This window comes from Gopherus flavomarginatus, chromosome 1 (assembly GCF_025201925.1).
Source record: "Gopherus flavomarginatus isolate rGopFla2 chromosome 1, rGopFla2.mat.asm, whole genome shotgun sequence".
Lineage (NCBI taxonomy): Eukaryota > Metazoa > Chordata > Testudines > Testudinidae > Gopherus > Gopherus flavomarginatus.
The window spans coordinates 335,281,176-335,303,816 of record NC_066617.1 but is presented as its reverse complement, the minus strand read 5'-3'; the positions used below and the strand labels follow the sequence as shown (position 1 = coordinate 335,303,816).

Below are 22,641 nucleotides of genomic sequence, written 5' to 3'. Positions count from 1 at the left end.
CTGGTCACCCTAACCAGAACACCCAGTAGAAAATGGACGCTGGCGGCTCCAGTCAGCACCACTCACTGGGCCATTACAAGACTGATAAGCGGTGCTGTGGCGCTAACGCAGGGTAGTCACTACCTGTCCTGGCCGGCACCATGTTGCACCCTGGAAGCGGCCAGCAGGTCTGTCTCCTAGGCTGGGGAGTCCCAGGGCTCTGTGCGCTGCCCCTGCCCTGAGCACCGGCTCTGCGCTCCCATTAGCTGGGAACTGGCCAATGGGAGCTGGGGGGGTGGGGTCAGAGCCTGCAGGCGAGACAGGTGTATGTAGCTTCCAGGCCCCCCTACTTAAGACCTGGGCCTGCTGGCTGCTTCTGGGGTGCGCACAGCATGGTGCCAGGACAGGAAGACAGCCTGCCTTAGCTCCACTGACCGGGAGCTGTGCAAGGTAAGCCCCTGCCCCCGCCCTGAGCTCCCCCAAACCCAGAGCCCCCTCTTGCACCCCAAACCGCTCATTCCTGGCCCCACCCCAGAGCCTGCAACCCAACTCCGTCCCCTCCGACACGCTGAACGCCTCATCCCGAGCCCTCACCCTTCCTGCACCCCAACCCAGTGCCTCAACCTGCAACACCCTCCCTCAGTCCAAATCCCTGAGCCCTACCCCCCAAGCCTGGAGCCCCCACCTGCACCCCCGAGCCAACCCCCCCAGCCGGACCCCTGTACTAGCTTGAAGCCCCCTCCTGCAACGTGAACCCCTCACCCCCTCCCGCACCCCAACTCCCCGCCTCAGCCCAGTAAGGGAGGGTGGGCACTCTGGGACAGGGAGCCAGCGAAGGAGGGAGAACGCAGTGACCGCGGGCGGGGCTAGGCTGGTCGGTGTTGTGTGACTAGAGAGTTGGTACCCCAGGGCCTCGCGCCTCGGGGAGCCCGACCGCACTGAGCGGGACACACGGGTCCCCCTCCCCCAACCCTCAGGGCTGGGCCTTGGCCGCCACGCCGGCCTGTGGGAGGAAGCCGGGCAGCCTCGGGGGCGGGGCTGCGTGACGCGCTCTCCCTGCGACTGTCGCGGCAGCAGCAGAGACGGCGGCGCGTGTTGGTCGCAGGCCGGGACTCCTGGAGGCTGCGGGCGGGCGAGCGCGGCATGGGAGGCACTGGGCGCCACGTGGGCGGCGGGGACCCGGACCCGGACCCGGTGCTCAGCTTCCTGCGGTGGAAGAAGAACTACAACAGGCGCAAGAACAAGCTGCGGCTGCAGAGGAAGGAGCAGAAGCGGCCGGCGGGGGTGGTGGAGCGTGAGGGGATCGCCTTGCTGGAAAAGCGCTACCCGGAGGTGAGGGGCCGGGCGGCGCTGCCATCGGGAGAGTGAGGGTGGCTGGGCCACGCTGTCCCCGGGGGAGTGAGCGGGACAGAACGTGCGGAGGGAGCCAGGCCGCCCGGAGTGGGGCATTGCCCGACTTGAACTGGGGCTGCCCTGGGGTGAGGGGCACCCGGCGAGGGGAAGAGGCACTGTCCGGTGGTTGCAGGGCACCTAGTGTGTGTGTGTGTGGGGAAGGGGCACTGTCCGGTGGTTGCAGGGCACCCGGGGGCGGGGGAGAAGGGGCACTGTCTGTCTGGTGGTTTCAGGGCTGCCCTGGGGCAAGGGGCACTCGGAGGAGGGGGCATTGTCTAGTGGTTGCAGGGCTGCCCTGGGGAGAGGTGGTGCTAGCCAGGGTAGGGGCACCACTGGTGGTGAAAAGGGGCCTTACTAGGTTAGAGCATTGCTCTCTGTAGGTGAAGGGTGCACCCAGTGGGTGATACCCAAAGGAGCCCTCCAGAGAGGGCATGGCTTGGCTGAAGTAGTTATCTCAGAAGTGAGGGGCGCGTACTAAGAGAAGAATGTATTTATCTGGCTGGAGTGGTGCTGACTGGAGCTCGGAATCACCCACTGAGAGGCATTGCCCAGCTAGAATGGCCCTTTCTGGAGGTCAAAGGAGACATTCACTGAGGAGATAAGCCCTGATCTGGAATCAGTCAGATTGAGGGCACCGCATGGAGTTTGTGTAGGGGGAGACATGAGCCCAACTGGGGTGTAGCTGGGTATTACTGTTTGATATTTGCTGTGGGAGATGTGATGGCATCAGACTACTAGAGCAGCAGTATCCAGGAATGACAGGGATATTAGCTGGCTCCAGCTGAGCTACCTGTAGAGGACAGGGGAGTCGTGAAGATTGCAGGAGGGAGAGAAGTGAGTGTGTGATTGCGGGGAGGGAATGCTTCATTCTGTACTAGTTGCAGTGTTTCTGTTGCTGGGGATGGTGCATCATAGACTCTAGGACTGGAAGGGACCTCGAGAGGTCATTGAGTCCAGTCCCCTGCCCTCATGGCAGGACCAAAAATACTGTCTAGACCATCCCTAATAGACATTTATCTAACCTACTCTCAAATATCTCCAGAGATGGAGATTCCACAACTTCCCTAGGCAATCTATTCCAGTGTTTAACTACCCTGACAGTTAGGAACTTTTTCCTAATGTCCAACCTAAATCTCCCTTGCTGCAGTTTAAGCCCATTGCTTCTTGTTCTATCATTAGAGGCTAAGATGAACAAGTTCTCTCCCTCCTCCTGATGACACCCTTTTAGATACCTGAAAACTGCTATCATGTCCCCTCTCAGTCTTCTCTTTTCCAAACTAAACAAACCCAATTCCGTCAGCCTTCCTTCATAGGTCATGTTCTCAAGACCTTTTATCATTCTCGTTGCTCTTCTCTGGACCCTCTCCCATTTCTCCACATCTTTCTTGAAATGCGATGCCCAGAACTGGACACAATACTCCAGCTGAGGCCTAACCAGCGCAGAGTAAAGCGGAAGAATGACTTCTCGTGTCTTGTTTACAACACACCTGTTAATGCATCCCAGAATCACATTTGCTTTTTTTGCAACAGTATCACACTGTTGACTCATATTAAGCTTGTGGTCCACTATGACCCCTAGATCTCTTTCTGCCATACTCCTTCCTAGACAGTCTCCTCCCATTCTGTATGTGTGAAACTGATTGTTCCTCCCTAAGTGGAGCACTTTGCATTTATCTTTATTGAACTTCATCCTGTTTACCGAGACCATTTCTCCAATTTGTCCAGATCGTTTTGAATTTTGACCCTGTCCTCCAAAGCAGTTGCAATCCCTCCCAGTTTGGTATCGTCCGCAAACTTAATAAGCGTACTTTCTATGCCAACATCTAAATCGTTGATGAAGATATTGAACAGAGCTGGTCCCAAAACAGACCCCTGCGGAACCCCACTTGTTATACCTTTCCAGCAGGATTGGGAGCCATTAATAACTATTCTCTGAGTACGGTTATCCAGCCAGTTACGCACCCACCTTATAGTAGCCCCATCTAAATTGTACTTTCCTAGTTTGTCTATAAGAATATCATGCGAGACCTTATCAAATGCCTTACTAAAGTCTAGGTATATCACATCCACCGCTTCTCCCTTATCCACAAGGCTCGTTATCCTATCAAAGATAGAATGCTATCAGATTAGTTTGACACGATTTGTTCTTTACAAATCCATGCTGGCTATTCCCTAACATGGAGGTTTGTAAAATGCCACTCCATTTTAGCAAGTGGGAAGGCTACCTCAACCATTAGGACCCTTCCAGTAGAGTGAAACTGATGTGATTCTTATCTCGCTGGTTTCCCCAATAGGAGTGGCAGAGGGCAACTGGGATCCTTCAGTTTTGCTCTGATGCTGCTGCGCAGTCATGATGAGAGCCTTACTCACCACACAGGATATGCCTACAATAGCACTTTTGTCAGTAAAACTTTTATCGGTCAGGGGTGTGAAAAAACACACCCCTGACTGACATAAATTTCTCTGACAAAAGCACTGATGTGAACAGCGCTATGTCAGCGGGAGATGCTCTGTCACCAACATAGCTTCTGCCACTAGTTTGGGGTGGTTTAATTATGCCGGTAGGAAGATCCTTCTGCTGCCGGCATAAAGTGGCTATGCCGCTGTAATGTAGCCGTAGCCTAACAAACAGAACTCGGAGAGAAGGGAAGAAGCAGCTGATGGGGATGGGAGAGAATGCGGATGGGTGGATGGAGAGAATGGGTCCCTCTGACTAGACAGCAGGGGTGAGTTTGTGTATTGGAGAGTAGAGAGAGAGAAGATGGTTTCCATTCCTCTCAGCAGACTGGGAAACCATCAAATTAAACAGGCGCTTCGTAGCCAAGTCTAACAGAAAAATGTGAGAGTATCAGATAGCATTCCGGGGCAACACCTGGGCAGGAAGCCCTTCTCCTCTACCAGTAGTCAAAGTAAAGGGCATGGGGATTGGCGTTCCCACCATAGCACAGCCTGGATCCCACTGAGCAGGAAAGCAATCATTTGAACCAAACTCTGGTTAGTAGGTTTAGTCCTCTGGTTATTAGATGTGTGGCTGTGACTATTGATAACACTTTATATTTATATGGTGCCTTTTATGCAGAAGGATCTCAGTGCTTTACACATGGTATTATTTCATCCTTTGCTGAATTGCAGCCATCCCCTGGATAGAACATGTCAGTCAACCATCACTACACATGGAGTGAAGCGCAAAGTAATCTATCTATTTGAGATGGTGTGGACATGAGTGTATGCTTTCCTTGATTAGTATACGCTTCACTCTTGTGAGCAAAGCCCATAATTGGTGGTGTATTCTTGTATTGGGTTTTCTCATGTTTGTGACAGAGCACGCTATGAGACTGAGTACAGCAGTGATAAACTTTCTGTTGTTATTAGGGCCCTACCAAATTCACAGTCCACTCTGGTCAATTTCATGGCCGTAGGATTTGAAAATAAGTCAATCTCACATTTTTGGATGTTTACACCTGAAATTTCAGGATGTTATAATGGTGGGGGTCCCAACCCAAAAGGGGATGGGGGGGCTTGCATGGCTGCTCTAGGGGATTGACACCCTCACTTCTGTGCTGCCTTCAGAGTTGGGCTCTGAAGGCAGCAGCTGTGGATCTTCTTGCAGCTTGAGGAGGCTCCCGGAGGTGGAGATGAGTCTGATCTCTCCTGTGATGCTGGGAACGCCCCAGCCAGGGGCCCCTAGCTGCTAGCCTCAGCTGGCTAGGGAGAGACAGGACTTGCTCTTCTCCTACATTGGCCCCTCTCAGGAGGAGATCAAACTCACCTCCGGATACCTCTCTGGCCTGCAGGAAGCTCCCAGGCTGGGCAGCAGCTGCAGATCTTCTTGCAGCTGGAGGAGGCTCCTGGAGTTGCAGATGAGTCTGATCTCCCCTGTAATGCTGCAAGCACCTCAGCCAGGGGCTCCTAGCTGCTAGTCCCAGCCAGTGGCGGATTACTTGTGCCCAGGAGCCCTGGCCAATTTGGGGCTCATGGAAAAAATGTGCAGCCTGAGTCCCAGCACGAGCTGCAGAGGTGGAAGTCCTGAGTCCCAGCAGGAGCTGTGGAGGTGGAAGCCCTGAGCCCAGGTGACCTGAGCCCCAGGAGGAACCATGGAGGTGGAAGACCTGAAACCCGGCTCCCATGGAGGTGGAAACCTCAAGCCCTGGCAGGAGCCCGGCATTCCTAGCAGCGTAGGGGATCGGATTTCACAGGCAAGGGCTTATTTCACAGTTTGTGACACGTTTTTCATGGCCGTGAGATTGGTAGGGCCCTAGTTATTATGGAGAGGCAGTGACCTCTCCATAGATAAGGATTCAGCAAGCTTCCATTGTATGACTCCATATTAGAACTTCTGTAACTTTTATCTTGGATAAGTCATTTGGCCTGAAGATTGTTAAATAAAATTGCTTAAGTTACTCACCATAATTAAAACGACCTCAGTTTTTTTGTGTCACTCTAACTTAAAAATGACCTGTTACTGTACCTTCAGACTTTATATAGAATTGTATTTCAATTACTGTTGCGTGCTGGCTACATACGGAGGGGGAAAAAAGGTTGTAGCTAAGCAAAGGTATTAAGGCTTTTTTGTGGTTATATTTGGACCCAGTCCTGCTCTAATTTTAACACCAGTTTTTTTTTTTTTTTTTCCCCACTGACTTTAGTGGTAACACAGTTGGGCACTGTGTGAGAGAGAACTGTAGCTGGTTGCATTTTAGAAAGAAAAGGGCGATTGTATAGCTGACAACTAACAAAGATCTTCCTTTGGCTCAAATGGTAAAAGTCTGTGTTTTTGGAGTTGTGTGACTCTCGTTCTGTTTTTGCAGGTTTGTGTGGTTTAATATGAAGAGGTACTAACCTCTTTGAAATTAAAGCTATAACCACAGTCCTGTTAGAATGATGATTGGAATTACTGTTGAAATTCCAAAGGGAGTAGGTCGGGGAAGAGTAGATTCAAAGCAGCATTAAAAATTGGAAGTCCAGATTTCTGCCCTTGTGAAGAAGGTTGTCTCAGTTCATTGTACCTAAATGGGAAAATTTTAGAATTAAAATGATGTAAGACAGGACAACTGAATTCAGAACTTTGTCTCTGTTTGCCAGTCCCCCACCATGTAGTACATGATCAGCTGCCAGCTATTTAACATTTCCTCCTTGTTTGCAGCCTGCAAGAGCAACATCTTGATTGTGGGAGGGGTATGTGTGTGAAGGAATTATTGTAATAAAGCAAGGCCTTTCAGAAATAAATGTAAGCCTCCTCTAAAAGTGGTTATTTCAGTGGTCAGTCACATCTAGTAGGGAATAAGGGCTTGTCTTCACTACTGTGCTGTGTCCACGGGAGAGCACTCTCTCATCAACGTAATTACGCCACCTCAGAGAGAGGCAGAAGCTATGTTGGTGGGAGTGCATCTCCCGTCAACATAGTACTGTGTAGACAAGGCACTAAGTCGATATAACTTACATCGCTTGGGGGTGGGTTTTTCACACCCTGAGCAACGTAAGTAACATCGACATAAGCAATAGTGTAGACAAGCCCTAGTTCTGTAGTGTAAGTTCAGCTCTTGTGAAAGTCCTGTCTTCATAACTTGCAAGTCTGCCGTATTAATTTTTCTGGTGAAGCATATCTGTCATGGTAGGCCAGGGTTACGGAGGGAGGAGTTACCTCTTTAATAGCTAGGGTTAATTACTGGAGAGTTCTGAATATTAAGACTACTCCTGGGGGAGTTCTGTGGTACTGCATGCTTACAGAATTCATGTCCCCCACAGATTTCTTTGCTTCCCTGCAGAAAAATGTCTTCTGATGGGGAAGCAAAGGGAAGCTGCAAGAGCAGCTTCCTCTCCCCAGCAGCATGGGTGTATCGTTTTGTGGCTGTCAGCCCCAAGCAGCTGGCAGAAAGGTAAATTACTATGGGGAGAGGGCAGGGCTCAGCTGCTAGTCCGGGCTGGGGGAGGACAGGACTTCTTTTTCCCCTGCAAGGAGTGGCCAGGGCTGGGTCAGATCCACCCCCAGAAACCTCCCCCAGCTGCAGGAAGCTCCACTCCCCACTTCCTGCTCCCCATAGTGCCTCAGCTGCAGGGGGAGGGTTCATTGTACTGAGAGCTGCTGCCCCATCTGCCCAACCTCCATGCATCCAGACCCACCCCCTGCCAATCGTGACACCTCACCGGGTGCCTCCTGCACCCTAACCTCCAGACCTCAACCCCTGCAGACCTACTCCCATCGAGCACCACCCCCCTGCATCTGGATCCCTGCTGAGCTCCTCCATCCGGACCCTGCCCTGACTAGCCTCAACCCCCTGCACCCGGAACCTCCCCAGTGAGACCCTGTGCATCCAGATTCCCCCCATATACGCACCTGGAACTCCCACTGAGCCTCCTGCACCCAGATTGCCCCACACAGGACCCTCTCACTGCACACCTGGATCCCCTACACTAAACCCCTCCACACTTGGATCCTGCCAGGCTGAGCCTGCCTGCCCCACGCCTGGATCAAGGGCCAGGAGTGGGTGTGCATGCGAGACTATGTCCCTCTCCCTCAGTGCAGAGGGGCAGAGCCCCTGGGTGTTTCTGGGGTGTCCCAGTCCTGGCACTGTGTCAGGATCGGGTGCAGCCTCACCTCTGAGTTCATGTCTCAGGGGAGGCGAGGGGCTTCAGGGTGATCTCCCACCTCCGTACAGCCGGTGCGTGATCCGTGTCCCCGTTACTGAACCTGCCCTGCAGAGGTGTGGGGCTGACACAAGCAGCTGTGGGGAAGCCGTGGGAGTCTTGGCCAGGGCTACCGTTTAGGGAGGGCGGAGGGGCATCCCTTCTCAAGTTCCGTACCAGAGGTCTGCTCGTGGCACATACCCTAGCTCCAGCTGGAACTCTTACCTGCTGCACCATGCAGACAGGTCCTTTCCTCCAGGAGCTGGGGTTTTCCAACTGCAGCTCTCACGGGTAGTTTCCTCCACTGCACTAGGGCCTCTGGGGGTGGGGCAGGCATGGAAGGGATCACTCAGGGTGTGTGTGTAGGGAGCACAAGGGCGGTGGGGGTGAGGGAGAAGCAGAAGGTCCCCAGTGGTGAGACAGCTTCTGAAAAATCTAGAGAAATTCTAGTCTTCGGTTTGATACTATTTTATCAGCTATTTAGTATGAACATTTAATTGCATGTCATGCCTGGGGCTTTTTGGCAAGTATCATATGGAATGCTTAAACCTTGATTATGTATCTTAGCATATCGTTACAATTGGATGTCTCTGAAGACCTGAGATGATTACATTTAAGATCTAAATTGAACTGCTACTGTATATAATAGAGCTATGTTAGTTTTGTTCCACTTTCTGCATTTTTAAATGTCTAGATTAGGAAAAATTGTCAGGCTTAGATAAACCAAATGTAGATGCTTGTGGAGAAGGGGGTTGCCCCCCCAAACTGCAAGCCTTGACAGTTGTGGAATTTGCCTCCGCTCCCTGCACAGTCTTATTGGCCTGACCGAAGTGGCCCTCCCAAATGTAGAAGTCGAACTATGCCTACATGTAGACCTTTTCCCTCCAGTTAGCTGGTTGAAATTGATTGCCAGGTACTCCTAGAATTATCCCTCTAAAAATTCTGCCAATGTTACCAGCAAACTACAACAATGTGATTTAAATTCCACGGTATTCTTATATTCTAGCATTGATTAAATCCTTTTCGTTTCAGATAAACCCAAATGAAATTAAAAGATTTTCAGATTTCCCGTTGTCAAAGAAAACATTGAAAGGTAAGTACACCAACAGTTCTTGGGAAAGTATTTGAATAAAAGACCAGTTTTAACCAGTCTTATTCATTGGCAGTTTAAGAAGTTTTTGTTTTTAAATATCAAAGTTCCAAGATAATGTTGCCAGCTGCAGTATTTTTCCTTATGGGAAAATATATCATTATCCAAGGCAAAAAGTAAGAATTTCCCCCCCCTCTCCCAAATACTAGGTTTGCAAGAAGCACAGTATCGCATGGTAACTGAGATACAGAGGCAGACCATAGGTTTGGCTTTGCAAGGTAAAGATGTACTTGGAGCTGCGAAGACTGGATCAGGCAAAACCTTGGCTTTTATTGTCCCAGTAAGTAATTTACCTTCTCACTGGAAGCTTGAACTATGTAAAATGGAGGTATTGGACATTGAACAGCATACTTTGGTTCATCGGAGCCAGGAGGAGACTTATAATTTGACTGTAATATTTGTTCATGTAAAGCTATGACAGACTAACTTACCTATTGGTGTCTGAGGTTTTGTAAGATGGTCTGGGTATATATTTGTCTCTAGAAATGAGTTTACACTTTGATGCCTTGTTCTGACACTTTTATTAAGACTGATTTAAAAACTTTTTTTTTTTCTTAATAGTCCTTTACTGATATAGTTGACTGCTAAAATTATTTAAAACTGAATGTCTGTATGGAATAAGTATAAAGTTGATCAAGGAACCTGTTTATAACTAATCTTCACTAAATATGTAATACATTTCTCATTGTAGATTAGGCTAGAGTTCATGAATATGGTTTGTAAATTAGACTGAAAAATTGGCTCTCAAAAATATTTGTTAGAGGATGAAAGTTCCTGTTGGTTTATCTGGAAAGTCAGGCTTTGCATTTATTTTCTTTAGTGTTATAGAAAAGATTTTTTCAAGTTGGCATCTAAATTGAGGAACCACTCAAATGGTGATCAGGTTGAGGGGGGATGGGATTTAATTTGATTTTAAATTAGAGATTAGCGATTAGCATTCAACGTAAATTATTAGTTTAGGGCCCAGTCCACTTCCATTAAAGTTAATGACAAAACAGTGGGAGCAGAAATGAGTATTTAGGCAACCTCTCAGAAACTAGAATGTGCTTTATGCTAGATCTCATTCATGCAGATTAGGAAATAAATGTATAGGTTTTGGGAGGGGGGTGAGAACCATTTTCTGCAAACTGTAGCAAAGAAGGAAAATGAGGTTGCTTAAGTAATTTATAGCTGTAATTGAGATATACAGCTCTTGAAACAATTGTATGCATTTTTATGTCCATGCATTTAAAGGGATTTATAGAGAAGGGGGCCTAGTGATAACTGGGACTGTGTGTCATATAGAAGGAGGCTAGAAAACAAGTTTTGGTCTCCTTTGTGGCTGTGGAAAGCACCATCAGTAGGGATACTACATCAGTCCTGGTGAAATCTTTTTGTTGTACAGCTGAACACAACAATTTGTCAGTGTATGTATCTGTAACAGCAGAAGTGGACTTGTATCAGTACCTTTAGTTGGAATGCTCTGTTTCAGCGGTGGTACTGCCTTGTAGGTTTGAGCCCAGTACTCCTGAGAGCATTCTGCACCAAAAATTAAAAATTCTGTGCCAAAAAATGAAAAATTCTGCACGCAATATTTTAAAATTCTGCAAATTTTGTTTGTCAAATGTGGAGGCTCCAGCATGGCATTGGGGAGCACAGGCTACTGTGGGAGATTACTGTGCAGCTCCTCTGCCCTCCCCTCCCTGGGGGACACAGACTCACTGGTGAAGCTGCACCCAACCCTGACACAGTGCAAGGATTGGATCTGCCCCAAAACACCCCAGATCCCTGGCCTTCCATGCCAGATGTGGGCAGGCAGGCTCAGCAAGGCAGGATCCAAGTGTGGAGGGACTTAGTGTGGGGGGAATCTAGGTGTGGGGTGAGAGGGTTCTATGTGGGGCAATCTGGGTGCTGGTGGCTCAGTGAGGGATCCAAGTGTGTGGGGGATCTGGATGCACAGGGGGTTGTTGGGGTGTTCTGGGTGCAAAGGTAATGGGACTCTGCATGGGAGTCCTAGTGAAAGTGGTTGGGGCTCAGCGGGGGGATCTGACTGGGCGCGTGTGTGTCCAGATGCTGGAGGGGTGGGGCTCAGTGAGGTTGGGATCCAGTGCAGCTGGTTGGGGCTCGGTGGATCCAGGTGCAAGTGGCTCGTTGGGATGGTTCAGGTGCAGCTCGGCAGGAGGTTCTGGGTATGAGGGAGTCTGGATGCATAGATGTTGGATGGATTGGGGAGCAGCGCCTTGTACAGTGATCTCTCCCCGTGCAGCTGAGGAATGATGGGTGCAGGAAGCACAGGGGAGAGGAGAAGTTTGCAGAGCTTCCTACAGCGGGGGGAGAAATCTGGGAGTGGGTCTGACTTGTCCCCAGATGCTGGGCAGGAGAAGAGGAAGTCCCGTCCTCCTCAGCCCAGCTGGGACTAGCAGCTGAGCCCAGTGCAGGATAGGAGCCACCAGCCATGTTTTCCCTAGTCCTGCCCCCACCCCACAGTGATTTATCTCTGCTGGCTGCCTTGGGCAACCGAAACATACTGTTGGGGAAGGTCGTATGACTGCTTTTGTGGTTTCCCTTTGCTTCCCCATCAGAAAGTCAGTTATCTGCTGGGAAACAAAGAAATCGGCGGGGGACATAAATTCTGCACATGCACAGTGGTGCAAAGTTCCCCCAGGAGTAACCCAGAAATATTACAGCTGAATAATTTTATTCCACTTGCTCTCCTCCTTATTTCTGGTACCCACAATTTTAGGAGCAGAAGGGTTAGTATTGCACAGTTCTGTATCTGAATCCCATTCTCATATTGACTATACAGACTTGATTGGATGGTGTTAAGTGTTGGATTCATTACACATTGAAACTGTTTTAATCTACAAACTGTCGCCCAGTGCAGTCCTGCCCGCAGGTCCCTGCGCCTGCCGGGGACAGAGAGCACTGTCGCCCGCAGGCCGAGAGAAGCTGCGGCCCTGCGCCTGCTGGGGACAGAGAGCACCAGTGCCCGCAGCCTCGGAGTTCTCTGTTCCCGGCAGGTGTGGGGCTGCATCTTCTCTCCCCTGCCGTGGTGTTGGGGACCACTGGTACAGTATTGTATAATGCCTTAAAGGGGAGGCAACCTATGATCGCGTTACATATGATTTCGCATTATGGCAGGGCGTGTTATTGCGAGGTTTGACTGTATAATTTAAATTGTAGCCCTCCCAAGTGTAACATGTATATTGATATAAATAAGTGCTGAGTTTGTGTTATCTGCCTTTTTAATTATTTCTTACCTTGGTTACATATTATATAGTAAAAATTACAGGTTTTGAAATGAAACAGCTGTAAATTTTCAGGCTTTGGAGAGGTTATATCGCCAGCAGTGGACATCGATAGATGGATTAGGAGTTCTGATAATATCGCCTACGAGGGAACTGGCATACCAGACCTTTGAGGTTCTGCGTAAAGTGGGGAAAAATCATGACTTTTCAGCTGGCCTTATCATTGGTGGAAAGGTTTGTTCTCCTTTAAACTTTCAATTTTTTGTATGGGAGGTACAAAAGACCAAATTTTATCTTTAGAGGAACAATTGTCAATTGTCAGCAGATAGATGAGCAGTTATTGGGAACCCCTGTGTCATGGTAGAAAAGGAATTACTGGGAACCTCTGCATCACTGTTTCCCAGTATTTTTCTCTGCCCTGTTGCTTATGTCTTTTGAAGCTTCAGTCTTGTGCCTTCCATCTTTCCAGGCAAGGTGACTGAACAGCACTCCATTTCCATACCTTTCAGGACTACCTTTCACTTTAAAAAGTTTTTCTGAAACACTTTCTATTCAAATCAGAGATCTGGGTTTGCTGCAGAGATAGCACTCAAACCGCTGGAGCTAGGGGAGAATAGTGAAAATAGGGTGACTGCTAGTAATTGCTAGTTTAAGATGGGTTGAGTATGCTTGGTGGTGGGTCAGCTTAGAGGTGTGTAATCTGAACTAAAGTGTTTTAATTTCAGGATCTGAAAACAGAGGTCAACAAAATCCACTATGTAAATATGCTTATTTGCACACCGGGTCGGCTTCTACAGCATATGGATGAAACTTCATATTTCCATGCATCTGATCTCCAAATGTTGAGTAAGTTTTAAAAATGTTTGGAAAGCTATAAATAAAAAACTTTCTTATGTGTTCCACTGTCATGATGTACTTAGACTCATAGACTTTAAGGCCAGAAGGGACCATCATGATCGTCTAGTCTGAACTCCTGCATATTGCAGGCCACAGAACCTCACCCACCCTCTCTAATAGAGCTATAACCTCTGAATGAGTTACTGAAGTCCTCACATTTAAAGACTTCAAGTTACAGAGAATTCACCATTTATACTAGTTTAACCCTATAAGTGATCCCTGCCCCATGCTGCAGAGAGAGGCCAAAACCCCCCCAGGGTGTCTGCCAATGTGACCTATGGGAAAATTCCTTCCCAAACTCAAATATGGCAGTCAGTTAGATCCTGAGCATGTGGGCAAGACCCACCAGCCAGACACTTGGGAAAGAATTCTCTGTAGTAACTCAGAGCCCTCCCCAATTAGTGTTCCATTACTGGCCATTGAAGACATTTGCTACTAGCAGTTGCAAATATGGCAGTCAGTTAGATCCTGAGCATGTGGGCAAGACCCACCAGCCAGACACTTGGGAAAGAATTCTCTGTAGTAACTCAGAGCCCTCCCCAATTAGTGTTCCATTACTGGCCATTGAAGACATTTGCTACTAGCAGTTGCAGATTGGCTATGTGCCATTGTGGGTGGCCTCATCATATCATCCTCTCCATAAGCCTATCAAGCTCAGTCTTGAAGCCAGTTAGGGTTTTTTTTTGTCCCCACTGCCTTGAAAGGCAGTTCCAGAGCTTCACTCCTCTGATAGTTAGAAACCTTCATCAAATTTCAAACCTAAGCTTATTTTGATGGCCAATTTATATCTATTTGTTCCTGTCAACATTGGTGCTAACATTAAGTAACTCCACTCCCCTGGTATTTATCCATCTGATGTATTTATAGAAACCAATCATATCTCCCCTCAATCTTCTTTTGGTTAGGCTAAACAGGCCAAGCTCTTTGAGTCTCTTCTTATAAGGTAGGTTTTCTATTCCTTGGATCATCCTAGTAACCTTCCCTGCATCTGTTCCAGTTTGTATTAAGATTTCTTAAACATGGGAGATCAGACTTGCACACAGTATTCCCAATGTATTAACGCTTCCATATCTCTACTGGAAATACCTCGCTTGATGCATCCTAGGACTGCATTAGCCTTTTTCATGACCACATCATATTAGCAACTCATAGGCATCCTGTGGTCAATACACCCAAGTCTTTCTCCTTCTCCGTTCCTTTCAAGTGATAACTCCTCAGTTTATAACAAAAATTCTTGTTGTTAGTCCCTAAGTTCATGACCTTGTCTTTTGCGCTATTAAATTGCATCCATGTCTTTTACTTCAGTTTTCAGTGTCAGCCAGATCTTCTTGTATGATATTTCTGACCTCCTCTGTATTGGAGATACCTCCCAACTTTGTGTCATTCACAAATGTTTTGAGCATACTCCTACTTCTTGTGCCAAGGTCATGAATGACAGTGTTAAATAAGATTGGTCCTAAGACTAACCACCAGTAACCCTTTTCCAGCCTGAGAGTTCACTTTTTAATATGACCTGTTTGTAGTCTCCCTTTAACTAGTTTTTGACCAGGGTGACCGGAGGGCCACACTGAAGTTACTCAATTAGGGCAAACTGCAAAGAGTGGGCAGACAATCCCCAAAGCTTTCTCACCATTAATCCACTTCCTGACAAAACCTAACCATTTATGAGCACATTCCACATTAGAAATTTTAAAATGTCTAAAAATATTTCTTAACTTTAATCTATAAGTTTCAGAGGTAATCTTAAAATGTTTTAACACAGTATCTTTTATATTTTACATAATTCAAAGCTTCGTCCATACCTATTTCATTGAACACTTGCCTAGCTTTCCCAGTCAATCTGGTCAGCAGGACAGGCATACGCTGTACCTCAGGGATATGGTGAATTTCACATAGACATTCAAAGGTAGATAGAAATTTCTCTGTCTTCAGTATCTTTGTAAATTGGACAAATTCTTCCCCAGCTTTTGTTGTCATGAGGGGATGAGTTTCCAGGCTGTTGGAGTGTGTTTTGCTCTTCTAAGACTTTGATCTGAAGTCTGGCAGATTGCTGTTGCATCTGGTGAGCCTTCTCCTCAGCAGCCAGCCGATTCATATGCCTTAAATGGGTTTCTTTTTCCATATCAGCTATTTTTCCTTTTCCTTATAATCAAAGGTCTGTCAGCTTCTGTTCATGCTCTGATTTTTGCTTGCTTGCTTCCAATTGCATTCTAATTGCTTCTGCAGGGTTTGGATCTAGGGCAGGTGACGGAGACCCGGCTCTCTGATCACTGGCCATTAACAGATTTTTTGGTTTTTGCTCTGGGCCCTTTTTCTTAAAAGAGAGCCCCCTCTCTGAGCACAATTCTTCAAGGCTTTTTCTGTCAAGATCTTCATATGACCGTGGGTGACTCATTGTAACTGATTTTTACCCTTTAAATGCTCCAATATCAAAATTAATTTTTGATAAGCCTGGGGTTCTGATCCAAAAACCCAATTAACCTGTGGTCATGTGTATCCTAGCCAGGCTACGCCACTGTGACCGGGGTCACAATCCCCAAAGCTGGTGGATATTCCGGTACTTAGATTTACCCAGCCAGCACAAAACAGCTTCTGCAATACCTTACTGGTTACCCAGAAGCCAAAGCACAGTTCCCTTATGGCAACCCAGCCTTGGGCTTCCACCCAGACACCCCAGTCAAATGTGATGAGGATTACTGAAGATCTTAATCATATAAGAAAGTTCTACCAATTACAAAGGATCGGGCACATTACCTTCCAAGTTAATGAATATTTCAGATCTTACTCAAATACACACTTAGAGCCAATTCTTATTAACTAAACTAAAATTTATTAAAAAGAAAAGTGTGTGTATTGGTTAAAATATCAGTATACATACAGACATGAGTACAGTTCTGATATCAGTTTCATAGTAGAGATGATGAGCTTTGTAATTGCAAGGAGTTCTTTCAGAATTAGCCCATATGTTATAGTCCAACATTCATATCCAGGGTGATCCAGGAGGGACTGGAGATTTCAATCTTACTACTCAAGCTTCTCCTGCATAAATCATCAAGCAGATCTGAGATGAAAGGGTCAGGTCCCAAGAATTTTTATATAGTTTCTGAGCGGCGCAGAGTTCTTGGAAGAACAATAGATTTTGAAGTAACCTTCTGTTTCCTAAACATCACCAGTAAATACTACATGGATTAAGATAAGGTAACTTATCCATTAAGCAGTTTATTGTAAACTTTAAAGAGACACATAAACATGATATTTTTTCACCCAAGATTTATCTAAATGTTAATATTTCCTTTTGATTTCTGAATCAATAGCTATAGTAGTAGACAGAAACTGTCTGTTTACATGGCTAACATCTAACAAGATATAAGTAAACACATACAGTTAGTATTACCTCTAATTCTCTAACAATACAGGTTTGCATTTCAAAGTTCTAGCGTGTCTAACATAGAATGGCCCTAACTACTATTTACAGATAGCTTTAGAGATATGTTAGAAACGTAGAGATGGGTAATCTGCTGGCAGGCTGCGGAACAGTTTGTTTACACTTACCATCCACAGACACAGCTGCCCACAGCTCCCAGTGGCTGCGGTTTGCTCTTCCTGACCAATGGGAACTGCTCTAAAGGTTGAATCCGGGTCAATTAGCCTGTGAGCTGCTTAATCCTTTCTGGCCATCTCTTGTTGTCTCCCCTTTAACCAGTTCCTTATCAGCCTTTCAGTTCTTATATTAATTCCCATCTTCTCCAATTTAACTAATAATTTTCCACGTGGAACTGTGTCAAATGCCTTACTGTAATCCAGGAAGATTAGATCTACTGCATTTCCCTTGTCTAAAAAGTCATTTATCTTCTCAAAGGAGATCAGGTTGGTCTGGCATGATCTACCTTTTGTAAAACCATGTTGTATTTTATCCCAATTACTGTTTATCTTAACTACTTTCTCTTTCAGAATTTGTTCCAAGACCTACAATACAATTGAGGTCAAACTGACAGGTCTGTGGTTTCCTGGATCACTCTCCCCCTCTGCCCCCACCCCCGCTTAAAAATAGGAACTGTATTAGCAATTCTGCAGTCATATATAAGGTACAACCTGTGAGTTTACAGATTCATTAAAAATCCTTGTTATTGGGTTTGCAGTTTCATGTACCAGTTCATTTTAATATGCTCAGGTGGAGATTAACTGGGCCTCCCAATTTAGCCTAAGTTAGCTGTCTGAGTTTGGCTTCCCACCTCAGATGTCATAATTTCTACCTCTATATCCTTGTTGCAGTTAGCCTCCCTGCCACTACCCCATGACTCTTACTTTGCCTCAGTTTTTAATAGGGCTAATGATTTGTTTAGGTGTTGGATCATGCCTAGATTATTTTTAATCTCCACCCCATCCTCAGTGCTTAGCGGTCCCACTTCTTTCTTTGTTTTTTTTGTTTTTAGTGCTATAGAACCTTTTACTATTGGTTTTAATTCCCTTTGCAAGGTCCAACTCTGCTTGACTTTTAGCAGTTCTCACTTTATCCCTGCACTTTCTGACCTCCAAGAGGTAGCTTTCCTTGATGATCCATCCCATCTTCCATTCCGTGTAATCTCTGTTTTCTTTTAATCACCTTCTTTGAGATATTTGGTCTGAAACCCTTCCCTGTGAATTTTTTCCCCTTGCTAGGAATGCAGGCTTCGGCTAGTTTCTGCAACTTTGACTTGCAGTAATTCCAAGTCTCCTCCACGTTCAGATTCTTGAGTTCTTCAGTTCAGTCCACTTCCCTAACTAATTCTCAATTTTTTAAAGTTTTCCCTTTTCAAATCAAGGACCCTAGCTGCAGATCTTTTTTTTTTTTTTTTTTTTATCCTTCCATTTAGTTTTATACTGAATTAGCTCATGATCACTTGAACCAAGGTTGTCCCCTACAACCAGCTCTTCTTTAAGGTCCTCACTACTAACCAATTCCAAATCTAAAATGACATCACCTGTTGTTTGTTCAGTGACTATTTGCTGAAGAAATCTGTCAGATCTCATATCCAGGAAAATTTAGGCCCTACTATAATTAGTAGCAGTTGTCTTCCAGTCTATATCTGGGAAATAAAAGTCTCCCGTAATCACATAGTTCCCAGTAGTATTTATTGCATTAAAAACATTGGAGAGGTCTCTAGCCATATTCAAATCAGATTCTGGGTGTCTGTAGCAAACCAAACACTATCCCCAGGGAATCTCTACTAGCTTTCTTCCCCAAAGTGATTTTGACCCAAACAGACTGTTTTAGCCATTCCATCACTTCTCTCTCTTTTTTTTTTTTTTACAGTCTACTTCATCATTAATATCCAACGCTATTGTACCACCTTTGCCTTTATTTCTTTCTTTCCTCAACAGCACATAGCCTTCAATACCAATACTCCAGTCATAACTACTATTCCAACATGTTTCTGTTATCCCTATAATATCTGGTTTCACTTCCTGCATTAGTGGATCTGGTTCCTCCATTTAGTAACCCAGACTTCTTTCACTGATGTACAAACCTCTTAGTTGTTTCCACTTGGATTCACCCAGATTCCTCACCCAATTTGGGTACAGTCATTCTACTACCATTATCGCCTGACATGTTAGTGCCAATACTAATGAAGCTATCTTTTCTCTTAAAGTCCATTCTCCTACCCACTACTGTTCCTTTCTCCATTGCTGTATACTTTCTTTCTTGATTTTCCTCCCACTGAGTGTTAGAATAAGGCATGTAGGTTACATGAGCATCTCTCCCGAGATTCTAGTTTAAAGCTCATTTAATCAGTTGTGCCAATCTCCATTCCAGACATCTATTTCCTTCCGTATTCAGGTGGAATCTATCCCATGAAAACAGTCCTCTGTCCATGAATGCCTCCCAGTGGTTGAACATTTCAAAGCCCCCCTTATAGCACCACTGCCTGAGCCATCTGTTGATCATCGTCATCTTGTCTCACCTTTATTCTCCTCCTCTAGGGATCCCACTGAAGATCACCTTAGCCTCCATTTCCTTAAGTGTCTTCCCCAGCCTGGCACAGTCTTCTTTGATATTTTACAGTGAGAATCTATCTGTCATTGTCCTTTACATGGGAACAAATCAGATTCTTTCCTACTCCCATTAGGATCCTCTTCACTCTCTGATCTTCATCTGGTATCTCAGCTCCTGGCAGATGGCACACCCTTCTATTCTCCGGATCAGCTCTGGTGACAGACCTATCTGTTCTCCTTAGTAAGGAGTCACCAATCACATAGAACTGTCTTTTCCTGCTGATTAGTTGTGATTCTCTGGCCTTCTTTCTATTCTTGTCTTCTGTTCTCCCTTGCAGTCTTCTGTGAGGCATACTGAATCCTCCTGGAGCTGTGAACTCTGGGCATCTCCATTGGCTCTTTCTCTCTTCTTACAGGACTAGCTACTCTTCTATTCTTTCCCGCCCTCCCTCCTTCAGTTACAGCCTGCTGTGCCCCTTTTTCATTTTCCAACTTCAGTAAACCTGTTCCTGAGTTCCTTCACCAGCTTTTCTTTTCGTTTGCCTTGTAGTCACCTGCTTCCACTGGTCGCTTTCTTCACCTAGCAGTTTCCCCTCAGAGTTCTTCAGTCCAGCTTACTTCCGTGAATCTTGACTTTTCCTTTCAGCCCCCATTGCCTTCTCTCCATCATCTGCTTGAATCCCCTTTTGGAACTCTAACGGAGTTTCCAACTGCATCTCCAAACCTCAGATCTTCCCTTCTCTCAGCTCTATCAGGTGGGCACTTCATTACAAACAAACCTTTTTTTCAGGTACCTGTTACAGGAGCACGTACATGTCGCAGTTTCCACATCCAGGCATCTTAATTCTCTCTTCCATTCTTTGGGTTACTACCATTGCTGCTTCTATCTGTCATAGCCTTCCTGCCTAAAGTCCTATCAAGGAAAACAAAACAAACCCACCCCCAAACCCAAACAGCAAAATAAAACTAGAGCACTACCACCCACCCCCAAACTCCCACTCAGACTCTCCTGTTTACAGCTCTGTTGGCTAGCTCCTGTTCTGCTGCTCCTTGGCTACTTTTTAGTCAACAGAGCCCAGGTGAAATGCAAGGGATAGTCAGCTGTGTACAGAAAGCTTTTTTTCTTACCCACCCTAAGTAGCTATTGAGCCCAGCTCCCTCTAGCACAGCTGCTTGACCTCAGTAGTAATCATGGGTAGCAGGGCTAGCACAGAGTCTAAAACCAAGCCTGGCACCCCATGGTATCTTCTAGGTATTCCTTGGTCAACATTGGCCTCAACCAGCTCCCCTGCAGCATTGTTTTGTTCTGGATGTAGTTTTCAGACTTGTACTTCTATCTTTGATCCATCCGAGAAATGTATCTGCCCCTTCCTTTCCTTTCCTTTCTGGGTATAGCTATCCTGGTCACCTGAAGTGGTGACTAATGGCCCACCCAATTTGGTTTAAGTTGGGTATGCTCTTTTAGTCAGTCTCCAGAAACCTTATTTCTTCAAGATTCAACCCAGATTAATTTCTCTCATATTTTTTTGTTGTCCTTTTGTTTCTTTTTCTACTGTAGCATTTGCCTGAATTCACCTAATTTCAGTTTACTAGAAGGTTTGCCTGCTTCTAAGACTTAACATGTGATCTGCAGCACTGGCTTGGGGAACTTAGTTTCATTATTTTCTTGATTGCTTTTGGAAGCTGTTGGTGATGGGGGAGAATTCGTTACCCTGCTAGCAGAGAGAGCGCTCCTTTTTGCAGTCAGTTATTTGACCTGTAACATAACTCACAAAATACTCAATATTAAGCTCACTATAGTAAATACAGTTCATTCTGGACAAATAAGAGACTGACCGTCGCAGAACTGCAATTAGCATTGACCCTTGCCTTAGCCTTTGGACCTCTGACTCTGTATGTGTTTATGGTAGCTAGAGGAAGGGGTGAATTGATTTCCCTGACTACTCAACCTCAGCTTCACCTTATGTCCAGCTTTCTTTATTTCAGTAACGGGTCCTCCTTTGTTGAGAAGCAATCCACATGTAAACTGGTGGATTAGTTGCTTGAAACCCTGATCTTCTGCATATGAAATTGAGAGCTGTAGTTCATGGATTATGGGAGAAATTGAGGACTTTTATAGTAGCATTTCTACATTGAATGAAGTAATGTAAAGAAAAATCAGTGAAAGATGTAGTTTATGTAATTCCTGGTCTAAGTGTCTTTTGTTACTGTTAACATCGTTTTGCAGGTACAGAGACTTCAAATTGAGATTTTTTTATCTCAAGGTTAGAATTGAAAAGAATTTAAAAATCTAGTTCTTCTAAACCTGTTTCCTCATTCTAGTTCTTGATGAAGCTGATAGAATCTTGGACATGGGCTTCACTGATACTGTGAATGCGATTATAGAAAACCTTCCTAAGAAACGCCAGACATTGCTTTTTTCAGCGACACAAACCAAATCAGTGAAGGATCTTGCACGACTGAGTTTAAAAGATCCAGAATATGTTTGGGTTCATGAAAAAGCAAAATTCAGGTAAGTGGTGGTGGTTTGTTGTGGTGTTTGTACAGGAGAAAGAAAGTGATGATAGCTGCACTTTTCTCAGCTTCTTTCCCAGCAGCTCTGGGAAGTGGGATGTTGTCATATTTCCGTGTTAATCCCCTCCTGCTCCACTCAAACACTGGTTCTTGATGTTTTATTTTGAAAGTAAGCTGCTGAAGTGTATTACATTGCCAGTCATGGTTCACTTATAATTTTCACCAAGGTGCCTTTGAGCTGACTTTTTAGATATAACTAGATACAAAAGGGTTCATGTTGTCTTCAGTGGCATTTATATTCAGGAGAGTGGGGGGAAGCTGAGCAAACCCAAGTGAGAGAATACTATTTAATACAATAAAACCTTGCAGTTCTGTAGGCTGTTTTCTCTGAGGATTTCAAATGACTTTACAAACATAGATGTTTAATGGAGCGTTAAAAATTCAGAATTCCTGTTTCATGGGAAATTATGAAATTTCAGAATTTGGTTTTTGTTCTGAATTGGAATGAAAACAAATATTTTCAAATTTTCCATGAAATGGAAATTCTAAAACAATTTGATTTAAAAAAAAATCAAAATCTTCATTTTTAAATATATTTTTTCATTTTTATATTATGTTTGCAAAAATATTAAGGGCGGCTGGTATTCAGTACAGATTGGAACATCTTGTTTTCTAGATTAGTCTCTCGTCCGTGTTGTTATGAAACAGTTTGACAACTGGATCTAGGCAATAAGATAAGCACTCGCTATACAAATTAGAGGACCAGCTATTTTTCAATATCCTAGAAAAATGATTCCAGACTAAAACAAGGTTATTGAAAACTGCTGCTCTTAGAATTAGTACTGTGAGTGTTGCTTATTTTTGTGTTAATAATATTAGTGCCAA

The 22,641-nt window shown here is 45.4% G+C and overlaps 1 protein-coding gene across 2 annotated transcripts in view; it reads left to right on the top strand.

Moving 5' to 3' along the window:
- The first annotated feature begins 1,074 nt into the window (after positions 1 to 1,074).
- The window catches only part of DDX10 (DEAD-box helicase 10), a 375,483-nt gene continuing 353,916 nt past the window's right edge, over positions 1,075 to 22,641 (top strand). For both annotated transcript variants that reach the window (XM_050927904.1, XM_050927896.1), the window contains exons 1-6: positions 1,075 to 1,311; positions 9,028 to 9,088; positions 9,295 to 9,425; positions 12,448 to 12,606; positions 13,098 to 13,218; positions 21,565 to 21,754. In XM_050927904.1, coding sequence (XP_050783861.1) covers positions 1,123 to 1,311; positions 9,028 to 9,088; positions 9,295 to 9,425; positions 12,448 to 12,606; positions 13,098 to 13,218; positions 21,565 to 21,754 — 851 coding nt within the window. In that variant the 5' untranslated portion in view covers positions 1,075 to 1,122. The remainder of the gene's footprint in view (positions 1,312 to 9,027; positions 9,089 to 9,294; positions 9,426 to 12,447; positions 12,607 to 13,097; positions 13,219 to 21,564; positions 21,755 to 22,641) is intronic.